The following is a 16,130-nucleotide window of genomic DNA, read 5'->3' on the forward strand; positions in this document are numbered from 1 at the left end:
CGCCTTGAGAGGAAAGTTGGATATAAGAAGCATCAGATGTGGTGTTCAAGAGAGACGACTGTACTGGTATGGTCATGTGTTGCAAATGAATGAGGACAGCTGTGTGAAAAAGTGTAACACCCTAGCAGTTGAGGGAACCTGTGGAAGAGGTAGGCCCAAGAAAACCTGGGATGAGGTGGTGAAGCACGACCTTTGAACATTGGGCCTTTCCAAGGCAATGACTAGTGATCAAGACCTTTGGAAATATGCTGTGCTTGAGAAGAACCAACAAGCCAAGTGAAACCATGGCCCATGGCCTATGCCAGTGGGTGTAACCAGCCCACTTATAAACATTGGACAATGAACTTTGCTTGCGAAGACCTATTGAGGCGAGTGAAAACAAATCAAAATCACTTACATGGCTGATGACAGTACCGCCTGATTGGCACTCGTCCCAGTGGAACTTTAAAAGCACATCCGAGTGTGATCGTTGCCAGGGCCACGGATTGGCTCCCGTGCTGGTGGCATGTGAAAAGCACCATTCGAGCGTGATCATTGCCAGTGTCGGCTTACCGCACATGTGCCGGTGGCACGTGAAAAACAACATTCGAGCATAGTCATTGCCAGTGCCGCCAAGACTGGCTCCCATGCAGGTAGCGTGTAAAAAACACCTTTTGAGTGTGGTTGTTGCCAGAACCGCCTGACTGGCCCCCATGCCAGTGTCACATAAAAGCACCCACTACACTCTCGGAGTGGTTGGCGTTAGGAAGGGCATCCAGCTGTGGAAACTTTGCCAGATCAGATTGAGCCTGGTGCAGCCTTTGGCTCACCAGTCCTCAGTCAAACCGTCCAACCCATGCCAGCATGGAAAGCGGACGTTAAATGATGATGATGAACACACGTAGAAAAGGTAGATATTACAAATGAACTCTATTAAGTGAAAGTCCGGAATAAGCTCAAAAGAATGAATACCACCAAGATGAAGATGAACACAGTGCTCTATAAGTTTGTTGATGTGTTATATACAGGAATATCTCAATTTAACAATTCAGTTCTGAATGTTCAATTGTTAAGTGGCTGATCATTAGGTAAGAGGCTAATTTGCATAGAAGTAATGATAAAAATGTTGCTTATGTACTCACTAATGGGATTTGACATAAGAAAAGTTTTTTGGAAGAGTTAAATAAGGAACATCAACATCATCATAATCAACATCATCATTTAACATTTGTTTTCTATGTTGGCGTTGGTTGATTGGATCCAGTGAGCCACAAAGCTGCACCAAGTTCTAATGTCATTTCTGACATGGTTTCTACTGCTGGATACCCTTCCTAATATCAACCACATTAGGGTAAAAGGTAAAGACTCTTTTCAATCATGAATGACCATGGGATTGCACTTGGAAAGTTACCCTCTGAGGCACAAGTCCACTTTATGAAAGACCAGCAGTTTCCCATGTATACCAGCCTCTCCTCTCCATGCCAGTGATGTTATCCAAGGCAAAGACAAAGCATGATACAGCTTGGCACCAGGGACATTGTAACTAATTTCTACAGCTGAGTGAACTGGAGCAACATGAAATAAAGTGTCTTGCTCAAGAACACAACACACAGCCTGGTCTGGGAGTCCAACACTCTAACCACTGAGTTATGCACCTTCACCAACCACATTACACTGTAAACAATTTAGGAATAACCAATGATTTGATTAAATAAGTCATTTACAAATACGGCTGTGCTTGTTTATTACTGATTCATTCATCACTGATCCTGGGTAACACAGTACGTTCAATTGTGAATCATGTTATACTTGCCATTGCACTGCTTTGAAGGGTTTTAGTTGAATGAACCAACCTTAGTACGTACTTTTTTTTTTTAAGCCTGGTACTAAAAGGCAGAAGACATTTAGGAATATATTATCCAGTGTGTGTGTGTGTTTTGTTAAGATACTAGGGTGTAATTTTAGAGAGATTTAGCTGATATTTTTAGCAAGGTGAAGGGCAAGTGACCACTCAGATGCTTCACATTTTTGTTTCCACTGATTTTCACTGTGTACATTCTGCCAGTTGGTGAATATACATGAACAATAGTTTGATATACTGTAGTAATTTAGTATTCAATGACAAGGCAAAGAAGATAAACCATAACTGGACAGTAACTCGGATTATTTGACAAATATATAATAGCTTTCAGAAAATAAACAAATAAATAAAAAAAAAGACTTGACATTTAAAATTGAAATAATTTTAATAGCTTTCTTATTACATCACATCTCCATGAACAGTTTTTATATAATTTTCTTTCTTCCTTATATAATTATCATGATAGATAGAGCACCATGTTTTATGCTTGTCATTGTTTCCAAAGTCATCGGTCTTAATATGTTATCTTATTATTGCAGGAAATGGAAAATGAGAAGATCATCATCGTTCTGATAGTCTGTGTCTGCTTGATTCTCATCATAGTTATCGTTTCTGCAGTAATTTTCTACTTTTGCTGCGGGTAAGTCTCACTTTGTAATCTAATTTGGCAGGGAGCAACTCACTAGTTTTTGCATGTAAGACTTATATTATTATGGTTTACTGCTATATCTATTGTGGGTAGGTACAATTTAACCCTTTAGCATTCAGATTATTCTGTCAAATGTAACGCTTATTTATTCATATTTAAAAAAATTAATAATGCATTATTTTGTAGCTTTGAGATTTCAATGATGTGATTATTTATTTTAAAAATAATCTTGTAGAGTAGGTATGAGAGGTTGGATCTGGCCACTTTGGATGTAAAGCAGGTAGAATATTTGAGCTGGATATAGTTTGAATGCTAATGGGTTAAAGTAGTTAAAGCCTATTTATCTTGAATATTTACCTAGTATTTGTATCTCCCTTCTAGTTATATAAACAAGCATGCATTTTGCACTAAAAGCCAATATGAGAGTTTCCCTTGTGATATCTGCTGCAGTTTGGTTTGTTCTAACAGAACATCCACATTTAATATTACCTATCAGTATTACTACTGCCTCTGTCACTAATATATATTATTTTACAAGTATTTGTTATGTTAATATAAAAAAACAACAATCAAATAAACATTACTGAAACTTGAAATACAGTAGAATAGATAAGAAAGTGATCAAAGAGGGCCCTTTCACTATATATTGTAATGGTAGAACTGACATGAAGCATCTCATCCAAGAAATAAGAAATGGAATGCGCACAACAGGAGGGTAACTTGACTAGAAATTTTTCATATGCTAATCAAGTGTGAAAACATTGCTTTTGCCTAATTTCTCACAGGTGAATGTCATAGGAGTATATCTCCAGTTGTCATGGTTCCATGTGATAAGTGAGAAAGGAAAGGATCTCAAAGTGACGATGGTAATTAATAGCATCAATATCCTTAACCTTTGAGTTTTAGAAATGAGAGCAACAGATTGGTAGATGTCCTGCAGTTATGGACTATGGTTGTAAGAAGATTGTGGAAGGAAGAACATGCTCAAGAAGAGGATTTTGGTCACCTGTTTAGCTGACATTTAATACTTCTTGTTGGGTAGGCTTAATTAGTTCAGTCAACTCTACTGAAAGCATTTGAGTTAGGTCTCCAGTTTGAAGATAATTTCCCCTTCCTCACATCAGTCTTGGAGACTCTGAAAAAGTTCATGGACACTACCCTTCTTCTGACTCAGCAGCAAAAAATATAAGCATTCACACAGTGGTATTATGGTTCATTTATACCAACTGTTCTCAACCAGGGTCCCTACAACCCTTGGGGATCCATATAAGATTTTGTTGTTAAAATTTATGTGCAATAGAATTGCTTGTACTTCTACAATTCACAAAATATTTTAACAATTTTTTGTTATACATTTCCTAATAATATTCAATTATGAAAATATATGATTTTTTTAAACATAGAATGGCTAACAGGGTCCAGTAGAGTAAAATAGGAATCAAAGGGGTCCACAGGTAAAAAATGGTTGAGAAACACTGATTTATATATTCACACACTAACATACCTGCATGTAAATAAAGTGGAAGTGGGGTATAACACATTTACTGCTAAGGATAATCAGTGTAGAACAGGCTGGGATCCATCCAGAGGGTTAGAATTGATGGGGTGAATAATGTTTTGTAGTAAGTGACTGTTAAGTATGTAACTGTTAAGTATGTAACATCAGCTGATACAGATGTGGCTATGTGGTTAAGGAGTTTGCTTTCCAGCCTCATGTAGTTTTGGGTTCAGTCTCACTGCATGGCACCTAGGGCAAGTATTTACTACAGCCTTGAGCTCTTGACTGACCAAAGCCTTGTGAGTGGATTTGGCAGGCAGAAACTGAAAGAATCCTGTCATATGTATGTGTATCTGTGTGTGTGTGTGTGTGTGTGTGTGCGTACATGTGTATGTGTGAGAATGTTTGTGTCTCCTTGTCTTGACATCATGTGATTGTCATAATTGAATTTTCAATATTCTGCAAAAACATGTCTGGCCATGGGGAAATATCACCTTACTTGAAAACAGATGAGGGTTGATAACAGGAAGAGCATCCCTCTTAGAAAATCTGCCTCAATAAACTCTGTCCAATCCATGTGAGCATGGAAAAGTGGACATTAAAAATGTGATGAAATCAATAATAATGCAGTGATCAGAGAATCCATTTGGTGCAGAGATGGTGCTAACTGGCTTTGAAGGTGTGAGAGAGATCAAGGGCAGTTTATGTGTTGGTACATTTGTCAGGAACAGGGATAGGAGTGGATACATACAAGTAATACAAACATTTGAGAGTGGCGAAAACATTCACTTTCTGCAGCAGCAATATTGCAGAAGTGTGAAAGCAAAATAGAATTGTGTCCATCAAAGTCTCTTAGAATGATGGCTTCAGAGATAGGTGATATTAAGGAGTTGTCTTCCCTATAAGAAATGAGATGGTCAGTAACTGATGCTGGTTGGAGGATTTTGTGGAACAGTGACATAAGAACTCAGGTGAGGAGAGACCCTGAGCTGAAACAACTGGAAGTATTTACTACTGAGATCCAGATGTGAGTGATGAGTAGCAGGATCAATAGACTCTACATCTGTACAGCATAAGTATAGCAGGGAATATCTGGTGTACAGATGCATTAGGTCTCGTGTGTTAGATCAGGCAGGTTTGGGGAGCTTTTTTAACCAATTACTCCAAAATATATTTATTTACGCTAATGTTACCCCTTGATTCAAATGAAAGAAAATCATAGATAACATGGAATACATTTTTTATATAATTTTACTTATGTCTAATGAGTCCTCATTACCCATGAGAATTTCATTTTAACCCCACTTGGGGTAATTTACCCTGGTTCACCAACCCTTGCATTAGATGAATAGTTGAGCAGTTAAATCAATATATATAACTATAATGTTGGGTCTTGATGAGATTAAAATGCTGAAACATCTTCAAAATGTAATTGTTATTGTTTCAAAGATTTACAGATTTCAGAACTCCTAATTAATCCAAATGAGGAAGCTTAAACTGTCTCCTTGGCTAAAACTTATTTCTTGATTTAATTGTACTTCAATTTAACAGATTATCTTTGTGCTACCCTTCAGCATCTCAATAACAGGTGGCATTGATCATTTCTATAAAACTTCATTAATGAAATTAACAAAATAATCAACTGCAATATTTGACTCATCTTGAAATTTATAGAAAATGTAGGATGACAATTGACTTAAGATTAAAGGGATCACAGTAATTAGATAACAGACTTGACTAACAGAAAAGACATGCTATATTATTTAACCTTATTAGGGCTTTAAGAGAATTTTGTAGTACTCCATTTAAAAGGATTCTCACTTAAATACAACCACACATACTGACATAGTAATACATACACAAACAGATACAATATATATACTAGCAGAAAGACCACCCTCCAGGCAGTTTTCTGCTAGCCACTCGATAATATTCCCACATTTGATTCCCAGTTCTAACCATTTTTATGATATTTTACATCTAATTATTTCTTTGTATATTAGTGCTCACTTGCTCAGTAAATATTGCTTTCATTATTTTATCACAATCATAATCTCTGTTTTTTAAAGAGTCAATCTGTTATATATATCTATCATTAATAATTGATAGAACTTACTGAGCATAGATAGATAGATAAATAGATAGATAGGGGGAGGGAGGGATACACACACACACACACAAAAGTCTGGTGCTGTGAGAACACATGGGAATGGCGTTTCCTTAATTTTTCAAATATACCCAAATTTAGAATAATCTAATATAACGATATCATTCATTTGGTATGTGTTGAAATATGCCAAAACAATTTAATTCCACACAAATATATGTTACTTTACATATGATTTTATGCGTGAATTCTATTTGCTGAAATTTGCTAAAAAGCATATTTTGCTTTAAAGTAATATCTCCTTATAGACACAATTGTTAGTAATCATACTGTTTCCATTTCTCTCAGCTAATATTTTTATATTAGCCTTCTTTTGAACTCTAGATAATGCAACATACAGCTGACCATTTGAGCAGAATTGTGTTAGAAGATATATTCCAATTTGTTCAAAAGTCTGTCCCTGTGTCTTGTTGCATGTCAAGATAAAAGCTGGCTTGACAGTTTGCGTTTAAATGTGAATAGAAATTCCATTTATTGAGACACATGTGGTATTCTTGGGATTAGTAGAGTTGATCTTGCATAAGGACCAGAAGCAACCTCAACCTCAATAACATGATCATATAAACTGACAATGATGTAGCATGTGCCACAGACGCATTATGCATAATTTTTTCTTCAGATTGAGAAAGTGTGGTGGAAACCCTGATGGTGTAAGTTTGTTGATGAACTCAATTGGGTACAGAGTTTCATTATCAATTGTATTTGAGCTTCTGTATATTTTTAGCTCACCAGGGATCCTGGTCAACAGAAGATCATTCACAAAATGTGTTGCTTCATTTGTTGGAGTAACAATAGTTCTGTTTGCAAGCCACTCAGGGTTTGGGAAGTTATTTTTGAGGTCAGTATATACAAAATCACATAGATCTGAAAAAGTACCACTTTCAAAGCAAAGGTCATTGGGTAGTTTGATTTTGAATTCACCTAGGCTTTATTCAACAGAAATGTTACCATTTCCTACATCAAGAAGGTAATTTGCAAACTCTCTTTCATCAGAATGACCTTCTGTAAGAAGTCTTAGATTGGTTATCATCTCCACTACTTCCACATGATCGCAAAGAAAAGATCTCTTTAGTGTTGCATCAACAATTTGTGATCTGACACCATTATTTTGAAGTAGAATGTTCTCCTCTCAAAATACCCTAATGCCTAACCAGTCGGTTATGTGTAGTGGAAACAGAATCATGTCTACGCCTCCATGCATATTCAGAAATCTGTTTCAGTCACTTTGCCCTGGCTTCATCTGATTCAGTTGCCCATCTTTCTCTCTACCGTTGTGCCTTTGCTGCTAAATTTTCTTTTTCAGTTGCATATTATATGTAAATGAAAGCTCCTTAAAAACTATCTTGTTTAGCATGCTAGAAATAGCATCAATCACATAGTTAAGGCTTATAGCGTTCCAAGTAGCCGTACCAACAAAATCACTTCTTCATTTAAAAAACAAAAAAATTATACGGGTATATTAAAGAATTTTCATTTTATCAAAAATATTCATTTAACAAACTCCAGAAACTGATAATATTCTTGAAATTGTGCTTCATATGAAAGCTATACAGCTATTTTGTATAATAGCATGCAGTCATTAAACACAAAATAACTTTAAAATTATACCAGTATATTAAAAAATTTTCATTTTATCAAAAATATTCATTTAACAAACTCTGAAAACTGATAATATTTTTGAAATTGTGTCTTGTATCAAAGTTATATAGCTGTTATTAAATTATCATTAATAAAAAATAGAGGTGAGCGAGAATGAAAGACTGTTGCAAATAAAAACGTAGCCTGCAACAAATTAATGATGTTCATTATTAAACATTAAAATCTACTCCGTAGTGAATGAAATGAATATCTAAATTTATGAGAATTTGAAGTTAAAAAAATTCAATAAACTTCAGAAATCAAAATTATAGGAAATTTCTTAGAACATGAATTTTTATAAATATTTCCAGATGATCAAGCTTTTAATATTGCTTTCTTTTAGTAATTGTTACATACCTAATTAATAAGCAGCTTTCTCCATTATAGTATAGATGTGTGTGTGTGTGTGTGTGTGTGTGTGTGTGTGTATATGCATATATATATGTGTGTGTGTATATCAGGTACATGCTGTCAGTAATTACTCAGGATAGGCAGTTGGCAACCTTTATATAGGAAAATACACAAAAAATAACCGAAACACAGGTGCGGGAGTCAGTTGTAGGCAGATCTATTTCTGCCTTTATAGCATGTAAAGAAAACGTTATTGTAGAAATGTTCTCAGCATGTGTACTACAGCAGTAGTATGCATAGCTTAAATACTGTGATTAAAAAGCAGGGGGCGAATTAAGTCGACCTAATCTACAAAAACATGATTCTTTTTGCATTTTATGCTTAGTAATCAGACCAAACTTCATAATTTTATTGAATTATGTGCATATTTTGCCATGAGAGGAAAATGTTGCTATCAATCTATGTTATTCAAGGTAGGCCCTGCCTACCTTGCCCACCTCGGCGTCCCTGGTGTGTGTGTCTGTATGTATGTATGTGTATATATACATATATATATATATATATGGGAGAATGTACGAAAAAAAAACAACAACAGACGAGGACAGGTGGTGTAAACAACAAAAGGATGTATTAGTTTGACGTTCGGGAATACAGAAAGTCTTTAACGTTTCGAGCTACGCCCATCAACAGAAAGAATACGGAGTCAAAAGTTCAAAAGTTTTTTAGACGTCGTGGTATATTGAGGCGATTTCCAATCAGAAGATGGGTCCAGTGTAATCCGTGGGTAGGAGAGGTGCAGCCGGAGGGTGTAGAGTTCAGAATAAAACAGTCCAGAAAGAATAAATCCAGAATGAAAGAAGGTAGAATCCAGAAGTTCGTGTTTGATGAATGGAGACAGGATTAGCTGGTGTGACCACGTGAGCGTGTATTATATGTGGGAGAATGTACGAAAAAAAACAACAACAGATGAGGACAGGTGGTGTAAACAACAAAAGGATGTATTAGTTTGACGCTCAGGAATACAGAAAGTCTTTAACGTTTCGAGCTATGCTCTTCAACAGAAAGAATACGGAGTCAAAAGTTCATATATATATATATATATATATATATACGTCCTTGGTGTATATATATCAAAATATATCATCATCATGATTTAATGTCCATTTTCCATACTGGAATTGGTTGGATGGTTTGACCAGAGCTGGCAAGTTGGAGAGCTGCATCAGGTTCCAGTCTGATTTGGCTTTGTTTCCACACCTGGATGCCCTTCTTAATGCCAAACAGTTTAAAGTGTGCTGGATGCTTTTAACATGGCACCAGCACAGGACTCTTGCAAGCCAGTCCTCTTCACCAGGGAGAGTGACCTTAACACATCTACTGTGAAGGACATGTATGAGTGTGTGTGTGTGTGTGTGTGTGTATATATATATATATATATATATATAATTATGTGTATTTCTTCTATCTTAATGAATAAAAATTCTTCTGATAGAATAAATGGGTTAATAGAAACCAATGTAGCAAAGAACACAAAATAACTGTGGTTTAGTTCCTGTTTTTAAGGCAGGAACTCCTTGAAATTTTGGGTATTTGAGTATATTTAAGAATTTAAGGATTGGAGAAAACGCATGTTATAATTGCATACTTTATTCCTACATATGTTTCAAAGGATTACAACTTGTATGATCCATAGGGATCTTTGATATTAAAATTGTAACCTTCTCATTAGGGAAAGCATGGGAATCATCTTAAATGTAAGACATTATGACCGATTATAATCGGTCATAATGAGAAGGTTACAATTTAATATCAAAGATCCCTATGGATCACACAGGTTGTAATCCTTTGAAACATATGTAGGAATAAAGTATGCAATTATAACATGCGTTTTCTCCAATCCTTAAATTCTTAAATATATATATATATATATATATATATATATATATATATACATACATACATACATACATACATACCCAAAGGATCAAAGGTCCTTCACAAGCCATAGGTTCAAATGACTGATTTCCCCGGATTCTGTGGTGTATATATTCCCCCACTGGATTGGATTCTAGTCCATTGCAAGATTACACATTTTTGCCAGCTGAGTGAACTGGAGCAATGTGAAATGAAGTGTTTTGTTCAAGAACAACTATGCATCACCTGGTCCAGGAATCTAAGCCAAAATCATATGATCATGAATCCAACACCCTAACCACTAAACCACATGCTCCCCCCACTCACACACACACACACACAGAAAAAAGTGCAGCCTTCCATAGATATGAGGTACAATTCCTATGAGATAATCTGTCCAATTTTTTAATGTCTTAGGTTTCCTTAGAAATGTTATATATTTAATTCTTTTAATACCAACCCACCTGAAGCTGTCCTGCTTCCACAGTACATTCTTCCTCTTCTAACTGGCACTCCATCAGTTATGGTGATGAGGGTTCCAGTTGATTTCATCAACAGAACAGCCTGCTTCTGGAATTAATGAACAAGTGGCTGAGCACTACACAAATACATGTACCCTTAACATAGTTCTCAGGGAGATTCAGCATAGCACAGAGTGTGACAAGACCGGCCCTTTGAAATACAGGTACCACTCACTTTTGCCAGCTGAGAGGACTGAGTAACGTGAAATAAAGTGTCTTGCTCAAGGACACAACGATCGCCGGGAATTGAACTTACGCCCTTATGATTGTAAGGTGAATACCCTAACCACTAAGCCACGCAACTTCACATCCTGTTGTATATAAGTGCTATTGTGACTGATTAATTTGCTCAGGATTTCTTAAGTGTAATGTAGGCACATGACCTGCTAACGAGCATATATTTTGACTCTCATGAGAGGTTCTGCTTATATTTTCTATTTTAGATGATTTCATATATATGTATGTATGCGAGTGTGTGTGTGTTTGTGGAAGCATGTGGCTTAGTGGTTAAGAGTGTTGCATTCATAATCTTGAAATTGTGGTTTCAGTTCCTAGATTAAGCATTGCATTGTGTTCTTGAGTAAAACACTTCATTTCACACTGCTCCAGTTTACTCAGCTGACAGAATGAAAAATCATGCAATGGACCAGCATCCCATCCAATGGTTGGGGGAGGGGGTATATATCCCACAGAATCTGGGAAACCAGCCTTATGAGCCTATGGCTTGGGAAGGACCTTTGATCCATTTTTTCCTTTTGTGTATATATATATGTGTGTGAAGGCTGATTTAAAAGTCCCTTTAGTATTAATATAAACTAACTGCCTGGACCACCCTGGGAAATTCAACAAGGTATTCTCAAACAATTGAACAGTATTACAATTATTAGATGGTGCCATTCTTAGGACAATGAATAGTCTCTCTCATATTTTGATATTAATATTTTTCTAAAATATATCAAACAATTTATACATATTATATCAAAACGTATTCAGAACAAAATAGTAAAGATAGTATTAAATATATATAAAAACAAAATTGTAACAAAATAAAAAAAAAATACATATCATTTAGATGCTAAAAGGACTTTTGAACAACTGTGTGTATCTGTCTGTTGTCTCTATCTATCTATCTATCTATCTATCTATCTATCTAATATACATGTGTGTATTTTTGTGTGTGTGTTTGTGTGTGCATAGCGAAGGCATTTCCCCCTCCATATTTTTAAGAGGTCTTGAGCCAACAGGTTTTTGGATCTGACAATATGCCATAAAGTTAAACCCTTTATGGATGGGAAACCTAGGGTAATCCTATGAACTCGCCTTCCCCATTTTTAATATATGCTGCTCTTATATCTTAGAGTGTGCTTCTTCTTTCAGATTTATGTTTTACAGACAATATATATATATGTGTGTGTGTGTGTGTGTGTGTGTGTGTGTATCATCATCATTATCGTTTAATGTCTGTTTTCCATGCTGACATGGGTTTGACATGGAGCTGACCAGCTGGGAGCTGCCCTTCCTAATGCCAACCACTTGACAGAGTGTGCTGAGTGCTTTTTATGTGGCACCTGAAAGGACAAGCCTGTATGTGTGTGGAAGACATCGACTTTTCTTAGTTTGACATGTCTTATCAAGTACAGCAAATCTCCACATTTCCTGGTCCCTTGTCCTTTCCTCAGTGAGGCCCAGCACCCAAAGATCCTTTGTCCCATGTCTTCATACATGTCATCATCATCATCATCATCATCATCATCATCATCATCATCATCGTTGTTTAACGTCCGCTTCCATGCTAGCATGGGTTGGACGATTTGACTGAGGACTGGTGAAACCAGATGGCTACACCAGGCTCCAATCTGATTTGACAAAGTTTCTACAGCTGGATGCCCTTCCTAACGCCAACCACTCAGAGAGTGTAGATGTATATACACATGTACACATGTATGTGTATATATATATATATATATATATATATATATATATATATATATATATATATATATATATATATATGTGTGTGTGTGGGGGGGGGTGTATATATATATATATATATATATATATATATATTGTTTTATCATATTCTAGACCTAGAAGCAAGCGCAAGAGAAGAAACCAGAACTTCAACAACCTTCCAGCTGTGGCAACTGATTCCAGCAACAGCCAGTCACTCAGGAGTCACAGAGAAGAACAGTCACCAAAACCTATGCCAAAGGTTGGTTCTTCTCGTCTATGGATGACAAAACCATACATGCAAGCATCAGGACCGAATGATGCTTACTATGAACTTAAGAATGGTGTAAGAAAAAACCCTGTTCTCATGAGAGACATTTTATCAATGCCCAATGTCACTAATGGTAAGAATCAATCTTTATATGATACTTTTCTTAATTAATGATACTGATTGAACTCTCAGAAAGTTATTCTTTATAAATCTTTGTTCTCTCTATCCCTAGTTCTTGCATATTTTACTGTAATCAGTGCAGGATTAACCATTAAGCAAAATAAGCATGTGCTTAGGACATCAAGGGAAGGAGGGGGCATCACAGAAATGGTTTACAGCACAAAAAAAATCACTTTAAACTTGCTTAAATAATTATTTACATTATTTACATTTGACGGATATTTTTCCTCATCTTGTTTGTTGTTAACACAACGTTTCGGCTGATATACCCTCCAGCCTTCATCAGGTGTCTTGGGGAAATTTTGAACCTAGGTTCTCATTCCTAAGGTATTTTTCGATGTTATTATTATTATTATTATTATTATTATTCAGTTCAATGCCTGGAATCGAACTCGGAATCTAGGGGTTAGTAGCCCACACTCTTAACCACTACACCATATGATCTGAAGATATGCCTTAAGGCTAAACCCCTTGTGAGCGAGAAACCCAGGGTAACCCCATAAACTGGTCCACCCCACTATAATATTAACTTCTCTACATCTTAGAGTGTGCTTCTCTTCCAGATTTATGTATTACTACAAACGATCCCTATATATATATATATATATATATATATATATATATATATTCATATATAATTGTGATGGGCTTCTTTCAGTTTATAACTATCCAATCCACTCACAAAGCTTTGAACAGCCTGAGGAGTCAATAGAAGAATATGTACTCAAATAAATTTTTTTTTAGAATTGGCACAAATAATATAAATTCTCAAAAATTGATCCTTGTCTAACTAATTGAATTTGGATTTTCCAGCACATCCAACATAAGCTATTAGTAAGATTGTAATTTTTTTTAGACTGTTAACTTCATCTTTAGAAATGAAAGAATTTAAGTTTTACAACTAAACTGCTTTTCATCATCAGGTGTTATATTTCTGGATGAATACTCAATACTAGACTAGATTCAAACCAGGAGCTTTTATTTCTAAATTAAGGTTAATTATGTTTGTTTTTTTTTTGCCAGTGGATTAGAATGGTGTCTTTTATGTAAAAATAAAAGTTCCTTCCTTGTATCCAATCTTATACTATGTACACTGCTGGAAGTAAGATCGTTTTATGACTATCAGAAATCAAACCAATTGTATAGCATTATATGGATATAAATTTTGAAAAAAAGCTTTTATTTACTGGAGATGAAGTTAACTGTCTTAAGAAATCATAATATTACCATTTTCTTCTTATATTGATCATATGAACTCAGACTATAAACTACTCTATGACATTATTGATTTTAAAACATCTAAAAGTATTTTTCATAAATAACATAGTGAGTAAAAAAACTGAATTAATTTTTTCCAGTGCAAGGTCGGTATGTTTATGAAGGCAATCTTCGTATGTATCACAGCCAACAAATTCCAGATATCATGGGCAATTACCGTGAACCCAGAGCTTATTACAATGATGGTTTTATTCTTTCTCATGCAGGTAAACTTTTACTCAGATCTTTCATTAACAATATTTTGTCTTTGATAGAATTTTGAAGCTAAAATTTAAAACAGTCATCATCATCATCATCATCATCATGTGTCTGTTTTCCATGCTGGTATGGGTTAGATGGTTTGACAGTAGCTGACCAGCTGAAGGGCTGTTCAAACTCCATGTCTGTTTTGGCTGAAATATTACATCATCAGACCAGAGAGATTCTCATCGTACTCTTCCTTAAACTTTCCAGAACATTTTAATAAGCTAAACTTAAATAAGATACCTAAGAATACACATTAAGAAAGGTTAAGAAAAAATATCCTAAAATTCAATGAGCTTTTAGATAGATTATCTCTCCTTTGACTTCTGGAGAATCATTTGCCCAGATATTTATTTACTGATATTGTCAAAATTCTATTTCAATTGTTTTCAATTCATCAAAATGAGCCAAATCAAAATTTTAAACAAGCACTGATGGAAAGCATTCAGTGTTGATTTCAAATAAACAACTGATAAGATATATGTAACAGATATAACCAATAATAATATATATATATATATATAAGTCAGTAAATAGTGGGGTTGTGTTAACCGCACGTGGAGAAATGATAGGAAAATGAAAAAAAAGGCAGAATGCTAAACTGGAAGCATATTTTAATAAAGATTTCTAACCGGTTTTCATTGCGAAAGCAAATTATCAAGAAGAAGGAGAATGAAAATGTTTTTTACAAAGAAGTACAAAATGAAGAAAATAATATATAAAAAAATAATATATAAAAAAAATAAATATACCCATATATTATATTGTCTTTGAGCTTTTGAAGTTCAATAGTAGTTCATGTATATAATGGTAGGAAAAATAAGGATGCATGAGAGTTGAGAGTTTTGTTAGGTTTAAAATAAGGGTTAAAAGTTTGTGTTAAGCAGGAAATGTGGTGTCAAAACAGGAAGTGTGTGTAAGGGGAGACAAATGTTTTTAGTTATGAACTCTTTTTCAACAGAAAGTTTGTGTCTAGGAACAGACACAAACTTCCTGTTGAAAAAGAGTTCATAACTCCAACTAAAAACATTTGTCTCCCCTTACACACACTTCCTGTTTTGACACCACATTTCCTGCTTAACACAAACTTTTAACCCTTATTTTAAACCTAACAAAACTCTCAACTCTCATGCATCCTTATTTTTCCTACCATTATATACATGAACTACTATTGAACTTCAAAAGCTCAAAGACAATATAATGTATGGGTATATTTATTTTTTTTATATATTATTTTTTTATATATTATTTTCTTCATTTTGTACTTCTTTGTAAAAAACATTTTCATTCTCCTTCTTCTTGATAATTTGCTTTCGCAATGAAAACCGGTTAGAAATCTTTATTAAAATATGCTTCCAGTTTAGCATTCTGCCTTTTTTTTCATTTTCCTATATATATATATATATATATATATATATATATATATATATATATATATATATTTAAACCATTGTAAACATTGATGATGGATTCTAAGATTTACTTCATAGTACATGCAATAAAAACTGATACCCATAAAGCTGACACTAGTTATATATATTACAGAATAATAAGACCAAAATCTTCCTTATTAAAAACATATTGCAAATATGTAAACCTTAGAATGACCATTGTAATTTACAAATTTGAC

General features: G+C 34.7%; 1 protein-coding gene across 1 annotated transcript in view; it reads left to right on the plus strand.

Moving 5' to 3' along the window:
• Nucleotides 1-16,130, plus strand: part of LOC106877405 (uncharacterized) — a 71,825-nt gene that overhangs the window by 45,078 nt on the left and 10,617 nt on the right. The window contains exons 2-4 of the mRNA XM_089349196.1: nucleotides 2,380-2,480; nucleotides 12,664-12,932; nucleotides 14,338-14,463. Coding sequence (XP_089205322.1) covers nucleotides 2,380-2,480; nucleotides 12,664-12,932; nucleotides 14,338-14,463 — 496 coding nt within the window. The remainder of the gene's footprint in view (nucleotides 1-2,379; nucleotides 2,481-12,663; nucleotides 12,933-14,337; nucleotides 14,464-16,130) is intronic.

This window comes from Octopus bimaculoides, chromosome 3 (assembly GCF_046866305.1).
Source record: "Octopus bimaculoides isolate indiv1 chromosome 3, ASM4686630v1, whole genome shotgun sequence".
Lineage (NCBI taxonomy): Eukaryota > Metazoa > Mollusca > Cephalopoda > Octopoda > Octopodidae > Octopus > Octopus bimaculoides.